General features: G+C 47.3%; 1 protein-coding gene across 1 annotated transcript in view; it reads right to left on the bottom strand.

Annotated features, from left to right (window-relative positions):
• Positions 1–2,144: 2,144 nt before the first annotated feature.
• The window catches only part of OTULIN (OTU deubiquitinase with linear linkage specificity), a 28,413-nt gene continuing 12,779 nt past the window's right edge, over positions 2,145–17,778 (bottom strand). The window contains exons 3-7 of the mRNA XM_047730635.1: positions 17,630–17,724; positions 14,587–14,730; positions 9,457–9,582; positions 6,624–6,893; positions 2,145–3,993 (exon numbers count right to left, since the gene is read on the bottom strand). Coding sequence (XP_047586591.1) covers positions 3,799–3,993; positions 6,624–6,893; positions 9,457–9,582; positions 14,587–14,730; positions 17,630–17,724 — 830 coding nt within the window. The 3' untranslated portion in view covers positions 2,145–3,798. The remainder of the gene's footprint in view (positions 3,994–6,623; positions 6,894–9,456; positions 9,583–14,586; positions 14,731–17,629; positions 17,725–17,778) is intronic.

The following is a 17,778-nucleotide window of genomic DNA, read 5'->3' as shown; positions in this document are numbered from 1 at the left end:
TCACCGGGGTTTTCCAGAAGAGTTAAGCATTAAACATTGCACATCTGTGAAAGAGGGAACTTCCTATGTTTTAGGAAAAGTGATTTGCAGAATCCATACACAGAAGTCGTTCTACTCACACAGATTTTCATCCACGTGTAACACGGGCCAGGAGGTCTGTCAGGCATTTGCTGTTTCGCCTTTGCATTTCAAGTAGGCTCCACAGCGGGCATGGAGCCCAGTGTGGGCAACGACCTGAGCCTAGACCAGGAGTCTGGCATTTAGTCAACTGAGCCGCCCAGGTGTCCCTGTTGTTTTAAGTGACATTTTTATTCTAAAATCAGTTCCTCCTTCGATTCACTTCTTACAGTTCCTTTCGCCATTTCTGCAAGGGACTTGACTCTGCCCTGCCTTTTCCTGAACAATCTGGGGTTCTGTGCCTTTTTCACACACTTCCCAGATGCACCTCACACACACTGAGAACCTCCTTTTCATTGTGCTTTAAGTAGGCACAGGCTTTTTTTAAAAAGACATTTATTTCTATGTAAGCCTAGAAAGAGGATTCCCTGGAGGTTTAGACTTCTGAAAATACTTCTGGGTTTTCAAGGGGGAGTACCTGCAAAGTACTGCTTAATAAAGACAGAAAATGAAATATTCGAAATGTTATTTTAACATCAGAAAGAGGAGGCAGCCGGCAGTCTTTTGGAGGCTGAAGCATCGGCAGTGACAGCAGGAGGGCCAAGAGTAGCAAAGGCCGGAGAAGCAGACCACCGACGGGGAGGTGACACAGCACCTTGGTGGGAGGGGCAGGGCAGGAGGGAAAACAGCCTCCAAAAAGGGCGGGGGGAGGGCATGAAAACCCACAAAAGATGTTTCTTCTGACAGAGGTGTTAAGACTCATGTGGCCTGAGACTTTTACCTGCTAAGCCCTACAACTGGAAGGAACTGAGTAATGAAAGGATACCAAGACGATGCCTGAGAACTTGCATCAGATCTCACTTAACTCAGTGCCCAACACAAAATACAAATGAAGCACGGTCAATCCCACTTGGTGCATCCAAAACATTTTCTGATATGCTGTATTCTAAGAAGAGGAAACTCAAACACTTCAGGTCAAACCCCGCCTAGGTCTGGAGCCCAAGGGCAAACCCACTCCACGGCGGTCATCGCTGTTCCACCTGCGGGAGTGACATCAGTGCGAGCCATGTGTGCCGTGTGTGCTGTGTGTGCCCAAGCTAAGCTCCTCCTCCTAAGAGGGGAGGAGCCAGAAGAGGTCCTGAAGAAGCAGTGTTAATTCCAGGGAACTTGCTATAGGGAAAGTCTTTCAGGTTTAAATGCGCCTTAAATAAGCTCAAAGGTGTAAGTCATGCCTGCTTAAGACGGAGATCATCTTTCTGCCGAGACCCCAGGGTCCAGGTCTCTGAACTCCTGCAGTACGCTCTGGGAATGAGTAAGCTCAGTGTAGTCACCACAGCTTTCTCTTTTCCTAGGACACTGGATCCTCTGAGAGGCCCCTCTAAATCGATTATCCTGCATCTGGTTTGGTCTCAATGCAATTTCTATTCTGCTGCTATCACCCGAGCAGCCCATGACCAGGAATGATTCATGGCATTAAGATTGTGGGCAACTGAAGTTGCGTGTTATAATGAAGAAACGTTATTTTTTAAAGTCAGACAATCACTTATATTTCCCAAAGTACTGTATCTTTGAAACCTTTGCCTCCCCCATGCTGCGATCACACTAAGCCTGTCGGACAGGCTGGGCGCAGAGTCCCACAAGGCCCTGGGTCAGAAAGCTACTTCAGCACATGCTTTCAAACGGGCATCACTGCGGTGCCAAAGACCACAACTTCCACGCGCTCTAACAACACCACACACAGGAGCAAGGATGTATGTAAATGCATGTAAACAATTAAGCGGCCCAAAAGTCCAGTTCAAGTTCACGAAGATTAGAACATTTTCAAAATGCAAAGACAGATGGTCACGAGTATTATTAACCTGAACAGCAGGTGTGGACCAACAGTCAGACTCGGTGCATGCCCCGGAGGACAAAGAACCCCACTGCCTCGCGCCCACACACTAACTGCTTTAAAAATGTTCAAGAATGAACAGTAAGCGTTACTGTTGTACAATTACAAATACTAAAATGAAGCATCAAAGCCAATAAGAAGTTATTATTATTTCTTTAATTTGGCTTCTAGGCACCTCCTTATTCAAGGTACCATGACGTTTCACAGTGAGAAACAGAGCCTCTCCGACGCACTCAGGCACATTCAGAGCAAAACCCAGTTCTCAAATCGTCTGAAGAATGAACACCTCCCGAAGTGTGGGATCACGGATGAGGTAACAGGAAAATACTCATGTAACAGTCTGCATAGTTTTGTGTGTCCTCTGAGTTTTCTCAAAAGAATTTTAATTTTTAAGTATAAAGCAAAACTTACATCTTCAGAAAAGGCCCGCCACTCCCCCAAAACATGTGATAGCTTATTAACTACACTACATTGAACCAAATCAAGATTGTAACTGTTATAAAATAAAGGTTGGGGCCTCAGGGTGGTGCTACCTTCACAGACGCTGAGCCCAGGCAGGTGCTGCTGACACAGCACTGCAGTGATGTGTCTGGTCCCAGGAACCACGGACACGGCCCACGCCCCAGTGGACGACTCCGGCCCTAACTGCATGCAACCAGGCCTCCAGGCGGCATCACTCACCAACAGGTACACTCCCTCCTCCCTCAGCCCTCCCGAAACCGAATCACACACCGGTGCGCTCGGCCCCACTTCTGTACTTAATTAGTTTTCTACTTGCTTCTGCTTCACCTTACTCAAGAAAAATCTAAGACACTTCGCTTTGACTCACCCCCCGGCAGGAACGAACTTGGCAGTGGCAGCGCCATCAAAAACATCCCGTGGAAAGGGCACAGGAAGCCCTAGATCCAGCTTCCCCCCACCCTTGAGTTCAGATGAAAGGGCCTGAAGTCATGGGGCCCTGGCTTCCTCCTCTCAAAGACCAGGGGAATCGCTGCGCTCTTCTCACCATCAAATGGCGCACCCGTGAGACCAAGAATCATCCACGGCCCAACGCCGGAGCTCAGCTACAAGCACTGCCCCCAGCTGACAGCACAGCCCCTGCAGAGGCACCAGACCAGCTGTAGCCGTGACCTCAGGCGCCTGTCACGTTCTCAGTCAGAGGTTTCAGGTGCCATCACATCCCTCCTGAGTGTGGCTCCTTCTCCAGCCTTTTAGTAACTCCTTTTTGGACCCAGCTTTTATTCTTCTATAAGACAATTTGTTTAGAATAGCTTTAATTAATATGTAAATCCAAACCGCTGATCAACAAGACTATCAGAGGCCGTGATGACTGCCCTGGTGACAGACGCCCTCCAGAGTTAGGTCACATAAGCTCAAGTGCACAGGAAGGGCCTACAGACACCCATTCCCACCAACACAAAAAATTACTATCTTAGAAAAAACGGAGAGCCAGTTTACAATTAAAAAGAGTTTGATTCTGAGACATAAAGAACACATTCCTTTCCGAAATGAGTGTCCTCTGATACCAGAGATTTGCTTTACGGAGAAGACGCAGTCTGTACCTCCCACAACAAGTGCTCTGAAGGGCCCTGAAACGTATCGCATCCAAGATGAGGGAAAACACTCGGTTAATTCTTATCAGAAATTGTCCTCAGAACAGCCCCGTCCAGCCTGGCTCACGGGGCCCAAGAGTTCCCACAGGCCATTCTGAGAGACCCGGAGGCCCAAGGCCCGAGCCAAGCGTGGCCTGTGCACCTTGGCCGCGTGGCCAGGCTGCCCAGGCGCGCCCCTCACAGACTCGTCTCCTCGCACACTCTGACGGGGATGTTGTAGTGCCGGTCGTCTTCGGCGATCAGCGTCACGACCGGCCAGTCCAGGGGCGGATCGGTAGGGTAGACGGTGACGAACTCTTCCGTGCTGTACTTGGAGAGCCGGTACACCTGAATGGTGTGGCGCACAGCATAGGCGAGGAGGAACATTTCGACCTGGGGAAGAGAGCAGAGAGCTGTGCGGAGGGAAGCCACCTGCTCCAGCCCCGAGCTCGGGGCAGCGCAGGGCCCGGCCACCCGGCAACCTCTCTTCCTCTCTGTAGGCCCGGCCCCCAGCCATCTCTACACACTTGTCACAAATAAGCAGACCATCAAAAGTGGGCTAAACATCTGTTAAGAGACTTGTATCCAGAATATATGAAGAACTTTTATAACTCAACAATTTAAAAAAATGACCAGTTTGAAAACTGGGCAAAGGATCTGAATAGAAAAGACATTAATCCAAAGAGGATATGCAAGTAGACAATGAGCACATGAAGAGTCCTCAGACGGTCGCCCACCAAAACCACAGGGAGACAGACTCCCCTTCACTCCCACTAGAACAGTTATAATCAAACAGATAATGATGAGGCATAACTACTTTACAGGTACCACGTTTTCTTTTGGGGTGACAAAAATATTTTGGAATAAAAAGTTCCAAAAATATTTGGAACTTGATAAACGTACTGAGAACCACTGAGTTATATACTTTAAAATGAATAATTTTGGGCACCTGGGTGGCTCAGTGCGTTAAGCCTCTGCCTTTGGCTCAGGTCACAATCTCAGGGTTCTGGGATCGAGTCACGTATTGGGCTCTCTGCTCGACAGGGAGCCTGCTTCCCCCTCTCTCTCTGCCTGCCTCTCTGCCTGCTTGTGATCTCTGTCAGGTAAATAAATAAAATCTTTAAAAATAATAATAAAATAAAATCAATAAAATGGTTAATTTTATGTTACATGAACTTTAACTATAGAACAAAAGAAGTATATCCCAGTATCTAGCCAAGAGAAATGAAAACATGCATCCACACAACAGGATTACTCATAGCAGCTAGAAAGCAGAAAGACCCCAAACGTCCGTCAGCCGATGGACTGCAGTCTGTCCACTCGCTAGAATACTGTTTGGGACGTGTGCTGCAATATGGACGAGTCTTGAGAACATGAGGCCAAGGGAAAGAAGTAAGCCACAAAAGACCACATATTATACGATTCCGCTTTTACAAAGTTTCCAGGATAGGCAAATCTACAGAAACAGAAAGTAGACTAGTGGCTGCCTAGGGCTAGGGAGGTGGAATTAGTACCAACTGGTATAGGGGTTTTTTAGGGTGATAAAAGAGTTTAAAATTAGATTACAGCGATGGGTGCAAAACGCTATAAACACACTAAAAACCGCTGGGCTGCACGCTTCAAAAGGATCATCTTTTTGGTATGTAAAGTATATCCCGATGCAGCTGTTATGTTTTAAAAATGGGACTCGCCATTACAGATTTTGTAAGGACTCCTCAAGAACGAACTTCAGTCCAACACGCAAACCACCGCGCCCCAGGCTCTGTACAGAAGGGAAGGGCTGCGGTTCCGGAGACAGAAGGAGCCTGTGCTCTCTGAGCGCAGATACCGCCTGAAGCGGTCCTCTTCAATCCTGCCTGACCCGGCAGTGACCATGAGCCTTTGCGCTTTGCTACACACCGCAGAGGCTGCGCTTTGGATGGACAGCCTTAAATGCTACTTTCGTAGCTGGCTATTCCACTAACAAAGACTTAAGCTTTTTGAGAGAACACAGCGTGCACACACCAAAGACAGGGCAGGGTGGGTGTGGTGAGGCAGGGGACAGTAGCGCACTGGGTCTCTGTGCAGAACTCCAAACTTAGCATATGCCTAAAAGATCCCAGAGCAGGCTGGTCTCTACTGGCTAAGGTGACTCCAATTCTATTTTTAAGGACACTATCTAATACAGCTCCGGCTGCCATGATTAAATAATAAGACCCTTTGCTGCATTTACTTGTAGCCTGCCAGGTGCAAGGGCGCTGATCCCATCCAGCATCCTGCAGAAGCAAGTCCAGGCTGAAATCAACGTGGTGGTTACAAAACGGACCCACAATGCTTCTGCCCTCCTCACTTGATAAGGTGGGTGGGACCTGATGCTCTCTCCCCTGGAGTATGGGATGGATTTAGAGACTTTGTTTTTATTTTTTTTTTTTTAATTTATTTTTTTATTTTTATTTTTTTTTAAATTCATTTATTTGACAGACAGATCACAAATAGGCAGAGAGAGAGAGGAGGAAGCAGGCTCTCTGCTGAGCAGAGAGCCCGATGTGGGGCTTGATCCCAGGACCCTGGGATCATGACCTGAGCCGAAGGCAGAGGCCTTAACCCACTGAGCCACCTAGGCGCCCCGTGACTTTTTTAATGGTGTATATAACAGTATGTAACTTCCAAGATGAGATCGTAAAGCACACTGTGGCTTCCTCCTTGCCCTTTTCTTGGATCACTTCACTGTCTGGGAGAAACCAGCCATCGTGTCCCAAAGACACTCAGGCAGCACTATGGAAGGGGCCATGTGTCAAGAAACTAAACCCTCCTTCTAACTACCCCCGAGGGTGCTGCGCCATGTGGGAAGTGGATCCTCCAGCCCAGTCGAGCCCTCGGGCGACTGCAGTCCTGAACAACATGGGACTGCTTCCTCCTGAGACCCTGAGCCAAAACCACACACCTACGCTGCTCCAAATTCTTGACCTACAAAAGCTGTGATATAATGTTAAATGATTAAAGCTGCCATTTTGGACTAATACACATTCAAAGGCACAACTCACCTGTTCAAGGCCACCGGTGTGTCCCACCTGGTTTAGATGGTTCCTTAGCAGCTGTCCAGGATCATTCGATGTGTCCCGAGCAAACAGAAGCACGGAGAAAAATGGTACTTCCTTTCCCTTCTCTTTATCATCATATAGTTCAATGGCTCTGTTTAACATTAGAAATTTTACAGCTTCATAGAGGCTATATTCCTCTTCCTCATTTGTGAACAGTTCATCACAAGCTATCTGCCTTGCTTCGGCCGTTCTCAGTTCCGCCAAGCCTGCCCACTACAACAAGAAGGTTACATAACAATTAAACTAAGCCTGCTCTAAAAACCCTTGGTATATTTCATACTACGAGCACAAAATTATTTTCAAAAGTAGGCGACCACAGGTCATGTACCCATGCTCACAACATTCAAGTTTCTAGCTCAAACAATGGTACTCTTTAGACCACACAAATTCCTTAATCAGCTTCTCCCCCATTAGTATGAAACAAAAGTACAGCGCACTAAGGAGAAGCACTGATGCCATGGGATGGAGCTTTCAACCGCCCTAACTTCCAAGACGATGAAACTGGACCAATCAGACATAACTTCCGGAGGAGCGAATAAGGTGCATGTGTGAGGGCTGTGAGGGCTGTGTGTGAAGCTGGTGGGGGGTAGCTAAAATTATACCTCCCTTTAAGGGGCTTACAGGAGGGAGCACTTACCACCTAGAAGCACCAAGCCAACCTGCAAAAATGAAGATGAGCAAGGAAGACTGTGAAGGCTGCTGAACGTTAGGTTTACTAAACTCACCCTTCTAACTTCCTACAAATATACATGGAGTTTCAAATGAATACATGCATGCAGGAAATGTTTATTGACTCCTGCTTAAGAATAAAGCAGAGTCCTAGGAATACAGCTAACACAGGCGAACACGTTAAGTGAACGAGAAAACTCTATAAATACATGTGCTTTTAAATTAAAGTGAATGAAGACGAGAGATACCAACACGAACTAGTCCTTATGAATAACCAGTAACTATTGCTCCTCTCAGAAAGCCATTAAAATTCTAAGTTCAACAGTGAATTTTAATGGTAATGACTGTACCACAGGATTCTCTTCTATATGTGGTTGAAAGCTGGAGCATCTCTTATTTTCCAGAAGTAAACCCAGTCAGCAGTCAAGAGCATGGCTCTAGAGTTACGGGGTCAAGATGGAATGAAGGCCTTGCTACCAAGCAGCTGGTGGCTTTTGCTGAGCATTAACAGACATCGGGACCTTAGTTTCCTCATCTTTAAAATGGGGATAATATGGCAACATCTTGGTAAGTTGGGAGAATTAAATAACATATGAAACATTTAGCGCACAGCCTGGCACACAGGAAGTACCAGTAATGCTGGCTTAGATTACTAATGAATAATGTCACTGTAAATTGGAAACCCTTATACCATTCCCCAAAATAAGGATCTGTTTACAGCACACATAGCTAATACAGCAAAAATTACAATTTCACCAGACCTTAAAAGAGATGAAAAAGAAACTGTCACCACTGGCTGAGTTGAAGAGCCTTCCTATTCACCCACATAGCCAGAGCCCTGCTCTCAGCCCTCACTTACCCTAGATCCTGGGGTCCCCAGCCCCTGCAAACCCCATGCTCCATTCCAAAAGGCAAAGAGAACAGAAAGAATCCCTGTTTCCTTCTCCTGTCACAAGTTTTTAACTGCTAGACTTTCCATGAAACACTTATGTTTGTAAATAAAAACTAGGTTCTAGGAGGTCAAGGCCCTCAGTTCATTCACTAATCAATGTATTTACCAAATGCCTATTGTGGTCAGGCTTGGGGCTCGACACTGGGTGAAAAGGAGGGAGCACGACAGATCCTCATGGAGCTGAAAGTCTAACCGGCAGGCAGACCGTACTGGATGAAACAGATCAACACCCGGGGTAAGCGCTAAAGGACTCCTGAAAGCCGTCTGATGCCTCCTTACAGGCTCCCCACCATCTACAAAGCCTGCAGCAATGAGCAGGCGCTCAGCTTGGGGTCCTGGTGGGAGAGCTTCAAGCTCTTCTAAGCAAGCAACCTAGCAGCCCGCGTGGGCCAGTGTCCAAGCAGGACCTCCAAAACCCATGGAATACTCCAGGAAGGGAGTATTTTAATAACCAAATCACTGGGAATCAGTGTGCCCTATAATTGTTTCAGAGAAACTCTCAGGAAACTTTTCAAAAGACAAGTTACTGGCATGCCTGGGTGGCACAGTCAGTTAAGCATCCAATTCTTGGTTTCAGCTCCGATCATGACCTCGGGATGAGATCAAGGACGCCCTGCCTCGGCCTCTACACTCAGTGCGGGAGTCTGCCTGAGAGTCTCTCTCCCTCGCCCTCTGCCCTTTCCACTCCTGCTCTGTCTAAAATAAATAAATCTTAAAAAAAAAATGAAGACAAGTTTCTGACAATCATTCAGAAATGAAAACAAGTCTAGTAAACAGGGACAGAAACTTAAAACATGAACAGAGTTGGAAAAAATTTATAAATACACATTCACGTCATTGATAATACTCTTAAGAAATAGAGACTAAATACAGACTACCCTTGAAACTTGTTAGTATGACTTAAAACTAAGACCACATTTAAGGTTTCCTTTTAAGAAAGTTAAACGTTTCACTAAACATAATAAATGGTGTCGTTATTTCTCGATTTTGCCAAAGGCTTCACAGGAAGGGTTTATGTTCATTTAAATTATGTTGCCTGTCAGCCATGGGCATTTGGCAATGCACTCCGTGAGGACTAAGAAGTGGTCTGCTGGGACGATCAGGAGTGAGAGTTTTGCACTTCTCAGAGAAAAAAAAAAACTACAGATTCCAAACCTTCTTCCTTAGCAACGTGAGGGACTCCTTAATTCTATCAACCAGGTCCTCGCTCTTCCCCTCAAATTTCAGTCCAAGTTTCCACTGCTTGATCCAGTTGTATTTGCTTATGAGCTTTTCCGGTAACTGGATTATCAGGAAACAGAGAGAAAAAGAGGTGTTAGCGTTCCAAGAAATCCACCACATGATCCCACAGAAAAACCACAAAGCCTACAAAACCTACCTTTGTTTCCAGAATTAATTCCCGCACGTTTGTCTGCTGGAGAGAAATGGTGGTTCTGGCTGAGATAACAGAGGCACAATCTACCTTGCTCAGCTCCCACCACACCCAGAACATTCCACCAGCACTTTGTGAGGGGGACATTAAAACAGCATCCCCGACACGTCTTCACAAACCACCCAGGTAGCTACAGGGGTCACGGACAGCCTCCCTGCCACTCCCTAAAGCCCAACTTAGGAAGGCACAGGAAAGATGGTCCAGGATCAAGTAAAAACCGGATTCTTTCCTGATTAGAAAAATACGGCCTAACTTCCGATATTACCACATATCCTCAAAAGCTTCAATATTCACAAAAACAATGAGTCTCTAGTTTAACTGCCTCATCAGTACAGTGAGACAAAACCACAGCAGGGGGTGGGGGAGGGTGTTAACAGCTGCAGGGGCTCAGCTCATTAAAGAAGTGACAGCTGAGCGACTCCTTCCCCGGTTCCTTTTTTTTTCCTGGACCGTGTTTTATTTTGTTTTCCCCTAATCATCCACAGAATCTGGAGTCTGCAAGGCAAGCTGGGACACAACATGACAGATGACAGCATGGGAACTCCGACACCCCCTCCCCCCCAAGTCCCGGGTGTGTCAGGAGAAAATGCATCATAAGGCTGGGCACAGGCACGTCCCTTCACTCCTGAAACACCCAGACAGGAAAAGAAAGTTCACTGAGTCAAACGATCAGTAGAGAAGAATTCATTCCTACAGCATCCTACGTGGAACGTGGGCTTGTCACACAATCAAAAATAGTTTTAAATGAGGCCACCTGTGTTCAGTTCCCGGGGAATCTAAGCCTCCAAAGGTCCCTTCACAAAGGGTGGCTCCAGGTCCACCTTCTCAACCCGCAGCCATCCTGGGAACAAAGGTGCTCTCGTTTCCGCAAAATCCAGCACTGTGCAGGGATGTACACCGCTCTTCAGGGGAAGTTACCACGGTGACGGTGACAGTGATGGCAAATTACACTCACAAAGTCGGGAGTGGCTGCGCTCTCCCTGTCTTACCACCACCAGCCCAGCTCCGTGCCCACAGCGGCCCAGCATTTCGGCAACACGTGGGTGGTTCTGCAGGGAACCTTCCATTCAGGTTCTCAGATTTATCATCAGAACCTAAAATGCCCCCAAGTGGCGATAAGCTGAAATCACAGCTGGGCACAAAGAAGAGTGCGGAGCGGGAAATACCAGACGGTCAGCCGAGAAGCGGGGTAGAGAGAGAGAAGCCTGGAAGACCATCGGAGCCTCACGTGACATTGCACGTACCCCAGCAGCAGTCACAACACACAACTGCACCACTTGGAAGAGCCCCAAGTTCTAACTACGTACAGCGAAACCCTGAAACCTCGTTCCTTCCACACACTGGGCAAACCGTTGCCAGCGTAATGACCTAGCTCAGGGTTGTAGGCCTCTGGGAGATGTGGAGATTCTGGAGATCCAAAAAACGAGGTGTGAGAAAGAAATAATGAGAGAAGAATAATGCATTTGCAATGATTAATTCAGGAATAAAAAAGGAGATCTAACCTTGAATGCTTTCCAGAGTCACGGTACACAGAACACATACATACCCACTCTTCTAGGACACACAAAGAGACGGGACTTTTGTCAGAATAAGAGAGATTTAGGCAGGTAACAAGATTTAAACAAGAAACCACGATTGGAAATATTTCAAAAATAAGGTTGGTAATTAGCTTCAATGGAATTTCATTTGTGCCTATACTATAAAACCACCTGCTTCTCCAGGAAGTTGTCTTTAACTCTTGACATCCTCACCATGATTAAAAGGACTGTGGGGTAACAGAGATGTGTCCCCAAAAATAACTCATAAAAAAAGAGCTCCAGTAAACAAACACTGTCCCAGGTATCGCCTGCTCATCGAGACACTCTATATCCTGGTAAACCTGGAAACCAAAGGATCCCTGCCCTGACCGACACTCCCTCTCAGGGACCAAGGCGCTGCCCTCGATTTTAAGAACAGTCAGACCAAGCCACCTCCAATGCTGGCGTCAGGGTCAGATGATCCAGTGCAGTTAAATGCGGAGACTGGGACCCGAACAAGGGAACCCAAGCAGGGCAGGACGAGAGGGCAGCGAGGGCAAAGCTCCACCTCCCAGGATGCGGACGAAGCCAGGCCAGAGGAGACGCATGTGGGCAGGAAAAGGGTCTCTCTCACTGAGCTCAGATTAAGGGGAAGTTCTCTCAGTCTAGCTTTCCTCTTTCCCTTTAATGTTCTGAAACCAAGGACATTCTGGAAGAGAGGGAAAATGGCAAAATGCTGCAGAGAACACATTTTAATCTGCAAACAGAAGCAGATCAGCCAGCTAAAGGGCGCCTGTGCCTTGGAGACAAAGCAGGGCTTCTGCGGGCTTGCCCAAATTCTCAATGGGGTCAAGAGATACCCAGCAGTGCACAGCCTACAGGCCACCGGCCGACACTGGTTCTCAGTCCACAGACTCACCCACATACTTAGGTGCCCCAGGACCTCTCTGACCCCAAAAGCAGAAGAGATGGGTTAATGTAGAGCCAGTGCCATTTAGGAGGCCCTAATAGTGCAAAACTAGATTCCCTTCAAGCTGCCTGCTGAGAGCTGCTTTTCTGTGTCCCCGGAAGTGGTCAACATTCCCACACTTCTAGAAGCCCCATGGACACACAATAACCAAAGGTGCTTGTGCTCTCAACCAACCAGGACAGAAGACTGTCGCTGGGCATGGGGTAGTGGTCAGAGGAGGCCCTGGCCATTTTGGAAGGATTAAGGATCACGGTAAATGGGGACAGACCCACTGTCACTGGCTCTGCCCCAAGTGTTTACCATGGCAAGCCTATGCCATCTTTTTTTTTTTTTTTAAAGATTTTTTTTTTATTATTTATTTGTCAGAGAGAGAGAGAGAGAGAGAGAGAGAGCGCGAGAGTAAGTACAAGCAGATAGAGTGGCAGGCAGAGGCAGAGGGAGAAGCAGGCTCCCTGCTGAGCAAGGAGCCCGATGTGGGACTCGATCCCAGGACGCTGGGATCATGACCTGAGCCGAAGGCAGCGGCTTAACCCACGAGCCACCCAGGCGTCCCAAGCCTATGCCATCTTTAACACAAAAGTGTAGCCTGAGCTTGAAGGGAATACAGGGTTTTATTTACTATGACAGGACACATCTTACTCTGATGTATCAGGAAAATAAGTAAGAAATGACTTTCATCCCCCAATTCCTATAGGACTGTCTTGTTTGGCAGCAATAAAGTATCCCTTGATTTGCGTGTCTTAAGCAAGTATGTTACCAAATAAATATTTTATAGTAAAGAGGTTACTTATCACAGTCACACAAGGAGTACTGGAGATGGGGAGACCCCACTCCAGAGGCCAGATGGTCCAGGTGCCCTGCCACCAAGGGGCACACTGCAGCCTCCATTAACCACCCTCCCTCCGTCTGCACGCCTGGTTCTGCCAGTCCCGCTGCGCCATCACGCACACGCTCAGGCCCGTCGGAGTTGGGCTTTCCAAGGGAAGACCGGCGGAAGGGCCAGAACGAGAACAAGAGTGCAAAGGCCTCCACGGCCTGTGCCCTTCAGGCCCTGTGACCTCTCGTGTACCTAATCTCAAGCTTAGAGGACAACCAGCTTCCTCTAAAAGCATCTTGATTCCAGGCAAATACCCCGGCTCCTTCAACAGTTCCTGAACAAGAGGAATCATCTTGGTCACACTCCCATCTGTACAGAGGACATGGGCACAAACCCTCAAGGTGGGATCTAACCAGCCCAGTTCAAGATGAGTCGGTCACTGCCTGTGGTTTAGAAGTGTTCAAGACAAGGCTTCATTCTCACTGCCAGCCACGTGCCATGTGGGCTCGGACTGAGCTTGCCATCCATCCACCCTGCTGACCTCTGTGAGAGGCCAATCAATTCATCCTGATGACCTTTGTAAGCTGCCGTTAAGGCAGATCTCCCACTGTGAGGACTCTTGGGTTTTGTTAATGTCTGTGGTGTGTGTGTGTGTGTGTGTGTGTGTGTGCGCACGCATGTGTTTAAGCACGGCGCTTCCAATTTCCTGCTGATGAACATCTTACTATCCATTCTGCCCACCAGACACTCTTAGAGATATCAGCCAACGTATCCTGTGACTTCATCTGACATAGGTCATAGACACAAGTCACACTGACACGACACCCTAGGGCGCCACTACCACACTGCCGATTTAAAACTAAGGCCAGGCACGGGACACATCCCATGACCCTCACCCCCCAGGAAGCCCCTCCCGGGGTGACACGCGCCACCCCCTACACTGATCCTCTTAGCACAATACAGAAGGTGCTCATTTCGTGAACTGGAGCGGAAACCACAGAACGCGCATTCTAAAACCCTGCCAGGGGCACCTGGGTGGCTCAGTGGGTTAAGCCTCTGCCTTCGGCTCAGGTCACGATCTCAGGATCTTGGGATCAAGCCCCGCATCGGGCTCTCTGCTCAGCAGGGAGCCTGCTTCCTCCTCTCTCTCTGCCTGCCTCTCTACCTACTTGTGATCTCTGTCTAATAAATAAATCTTTAAAAAAATAAATAAAATTTAAAAAAAAAAAACCCCGCCAGGCTCTCAGGTGAACAGCGTCCGGTGCACTTACTGCACACAGCAGCACTGAAGTGCTTTTTACAGACCACGAACACCAGCTCTGGAATTCGGCAGCACCGTTCAAACACATTTTACCACGTTTCTCTTCTGGGATACTGCAATCATTCTTGGTCACTTTATTATGCAAAATCATCTCCGCCACCCAACACCAATCAAGCCGCATGCTGACATCACTGCGGACAGCCCCGGCACCCGGCCTGGCTGGGAAGGGAGCTTTCTCACAAAAGCGATCGGAAACACGGTGGACTCAAACCTGCAGCAGCAGCGTACCAGCGTGAGCTCCGGGTCCAGCAGCCAGGGGGGCAGTGCCGCCGGCTGGCTCATCGCCTGAAACAGCGTGGCCCTCAGCGCGCAGTAATTATCCCCGCGGACGCGCCTGATGGAGGTGAACTTCTGAGACACTTCCTCGTAGCCCTGAGTAAAATCATCAAAGAATTCAAAATGGTCATTATTGACTTCAGACCGTACAGAAAGCTTTACTCCTAAGGGAAAAAACGTGCCTCTGATCACCGGAAGGATGAAAACAAGGCTGGCTGAGTCCCTCACCTAAGCCATTCTAACTCCTTTCTTTACTAGTCTAAAGAAATTAACAAATGTTAATACTGTACAAAACATCAGCATATGTAACAGATACAACACACAGGAACACATAAATACATCATCTATTAATGATTATTAATAATCAAGATTAATAAACATTAATAATCAAGACCAATAATTACAAATTATCATTTGATAAAATATATCAAATATTATGAAAACACTGCCAACCCCGAGGTCAGGAGTTACACGTCCCTCTCTAAACAACTGTTATAATATTCACTTATTGATAACCAACATCCTGAGGGGGTTAATCTGCATTAAAAGTGACCCTAACTCTAATGAAGAGATGGGAAAGAACAGAGAGAAGTACTAAGTTTATACCTCTGTATTTTAAAAAATTTTTTTAAAAATCCCAAGTTTCCATGGTATAGTAAAAACAGTCCACATGCTAGGAGATGTCTGGATAATTCTATCAGACTCTTTACAAAGTGGATTTAAGTGTCATTTGGTCTGGAAGCAAAACAAGGACATGAAAATGCTGAGTGACATACACGCTGTCACTCAGAACAGCCATCCAAACGGACCACTGTGAAGCATCCTCCGAAAACAGCCACCATACAATGGGCCACGGGCACGGGACAACTGGGTTTCTCTGGCGGGATTATGCTCGCGCATCAGGATCAACCTGCTACCTTCTGCACTGCACTAGCCTCGTTCTGGGGGGCCCTTCTGCTCCTCCTGCTCTGCCGTGACCGTCACCTGAGACTCTGCTTTCTACCCTGCACTTACACAAAGGAAGGAGCATCACCCTCGTTGTGGGGTGGGCGCCATGCAGACTCTGCCCAAGCACTGGGCCCTCATTATTAGCTGTTCTCGAGGTTCGAGTCATAGGATGACCTCAGTGGGTGTGAGTCGAGTTTTCATTCAGCGCTCCAATCGCTACAACATACTAAGGGCCGGTGACACACCTTTGCCCTTGGGCGGACTCCTGGTCACCCTGGGAATACTCGAGACGGCTGACCCAACCGGAACTGCATATTCCAAATGCATAAATCACTCGTGCTATTTCAGAGGCCAATCACACTTTAAAAATTAAATTTGGGTTTATACAAACTTATTTCCAAAAGAATATCCAAAACAAAATTAACTGTAAGACAAATAAGGACAAAAAAAGAACTTGAGATCCAAACTGAGGCCCCTGAGATGCTCTAATTACTGCCACGGATCCCAAAGTGACCCTGGTCCAACTGATGTGCCTTTAACTATTTGGTCACTGGAACAGTCCGACGATATGGTCAAACCGTTCCCTCAAACTAAAATCACAGAGAAAGGGTTTTAGCATGAGTTCCAAAATATGGACGATGTAGATAACTTCAGAGATACTTTCGAGTTATGGACCCTGAGGTGCCAACTGTTAGATCCTTAAAGAGGCTGAGATCATAAAATAAAACCGGAAGTCAGGGAAAGCATTTCTGGAAAAGATGAGAAAACATATGTTAGTTATCCAGCCTCCTGGTTATCTAGTTTGATACAGGGCTCAAGTCTGGAAAACCTGTAAGTGGCCAGAATTTATGCATTCAGCAGGCGGCCTCACAAGTGTAAACATTCATCCTCCCAGGCACTTCATGACTGAGCTCCCTACTGAGTGCCCGAGACACAGCTAGCCCACAGCTCACACCCGGCAGGGAGCAAAGCTAGCACGGGCTCTCAGTAGACTCTCAGTAGACTCAGTAGACTGCAGTAGCCACTATGTTCAGAAGGCTGGCCCATTTCAGGGCAGGCAGGAGCGCTGCGGTGCACGTGAAAGGGGCATACTGTTTTTTATAAAAACAGCTCTGAGGAAAAGCACAGATATATACAAATATTTAAAAATTTTAAATCCTGAACAATATAGATGTAAACAACAAAACAGATATTCCTATCAAATATGACAGGTCAGTATCTCTAATATAAAAGAAGTACATTCAAATTCATAATGTAAATAGTCCCAAAAGAAAAATGAGCAAAGGATAAACCCAGAGGTTCTAAGAGGTGGTGGACGTTTTAGGTCGAAACTGCCATTTTTGTAGTTCAGAAATGTTCAGAGAGTAGCAATTTCACATCGTTCCACTCACTAAGGAATGTTGGCTTCAGGGTCCGTCGAGGGCAGAACCAAGAGGGTTATGGGCTCCACCAGCATGTAGCGAGAGGGGGCCCGGCTGAACAATGGCCAGCCCAGCCACAGCGGGACCAGGTCACGGGAGTCCCTCCCTAAGAGTCATCAATCACGTGATGGGACCAGGAGGGGGAACTCTAGGGACACCTTAAACAAAGGAAGTAGTTTCAGATCCCTGGGCACAGGGAGTGTGGGAGAGCCCAGGCCGCTCGGACAGGAGGGCAGGAGACCAGATGCAGGTAGGGACAGCAGTTGGGATAGCATCTGCTGGTCCCATCCCTAAAGCTTTTAACACAAAAGGCCAGAAGGAGATTCCCAAATGACCGCAAGAGGACAACCAATGACTGGCCCAACTCTGAACAGCACAGCATCGTATTTTTCAAAGAAAAGGAATTACTGAACAGCTAAAGCTGGCCCTATATTAACACTGTGACTCAAAACAAGCTCCTTACCTTCGGAGTCTGTTTCCTCCTCTCTAGAATTAGAACACCAATATTTACCTAGTCTAAGAACAGTTGTTATAACCACATCTAAAAGTATAAAAGGACATACTATGTAATCACTTATGACAGACTACTTCAAAGACTTGAAACCTGGTGTATCTGGACATCATACCTTCTTCATACATGTGGCTTTCTGTGTACTTCCCCGCCATTCCTTTTTGCAGTAGTCCATGATGTCCATTTCAGGAGCTACACTCAACCTGGCTTCTGCAGAAGAATCAAAAGGGGGTTGGGTGAGTAACAGAACAAAGCACCATCAGA

This window comes from Lutra lutra, chromosome 5, assembly GCF_902655055.1.
Source record: "Lutra lutra chromosome 5, mLutLut1.2, whole genome shotgun sequence".
In the NCBI taxonomy this organism is placed as follows: domain Eukaryota; kingdom Metazoa; phylum Chordata; class Mammalia; order Carnivora; family Mustelidae; genus Lutra; species Lutra lutra.
Note: the sequence above shows the minus strand (reverse complement) of the source record. Positions and strands in the feature narration are given on the sequence as shown.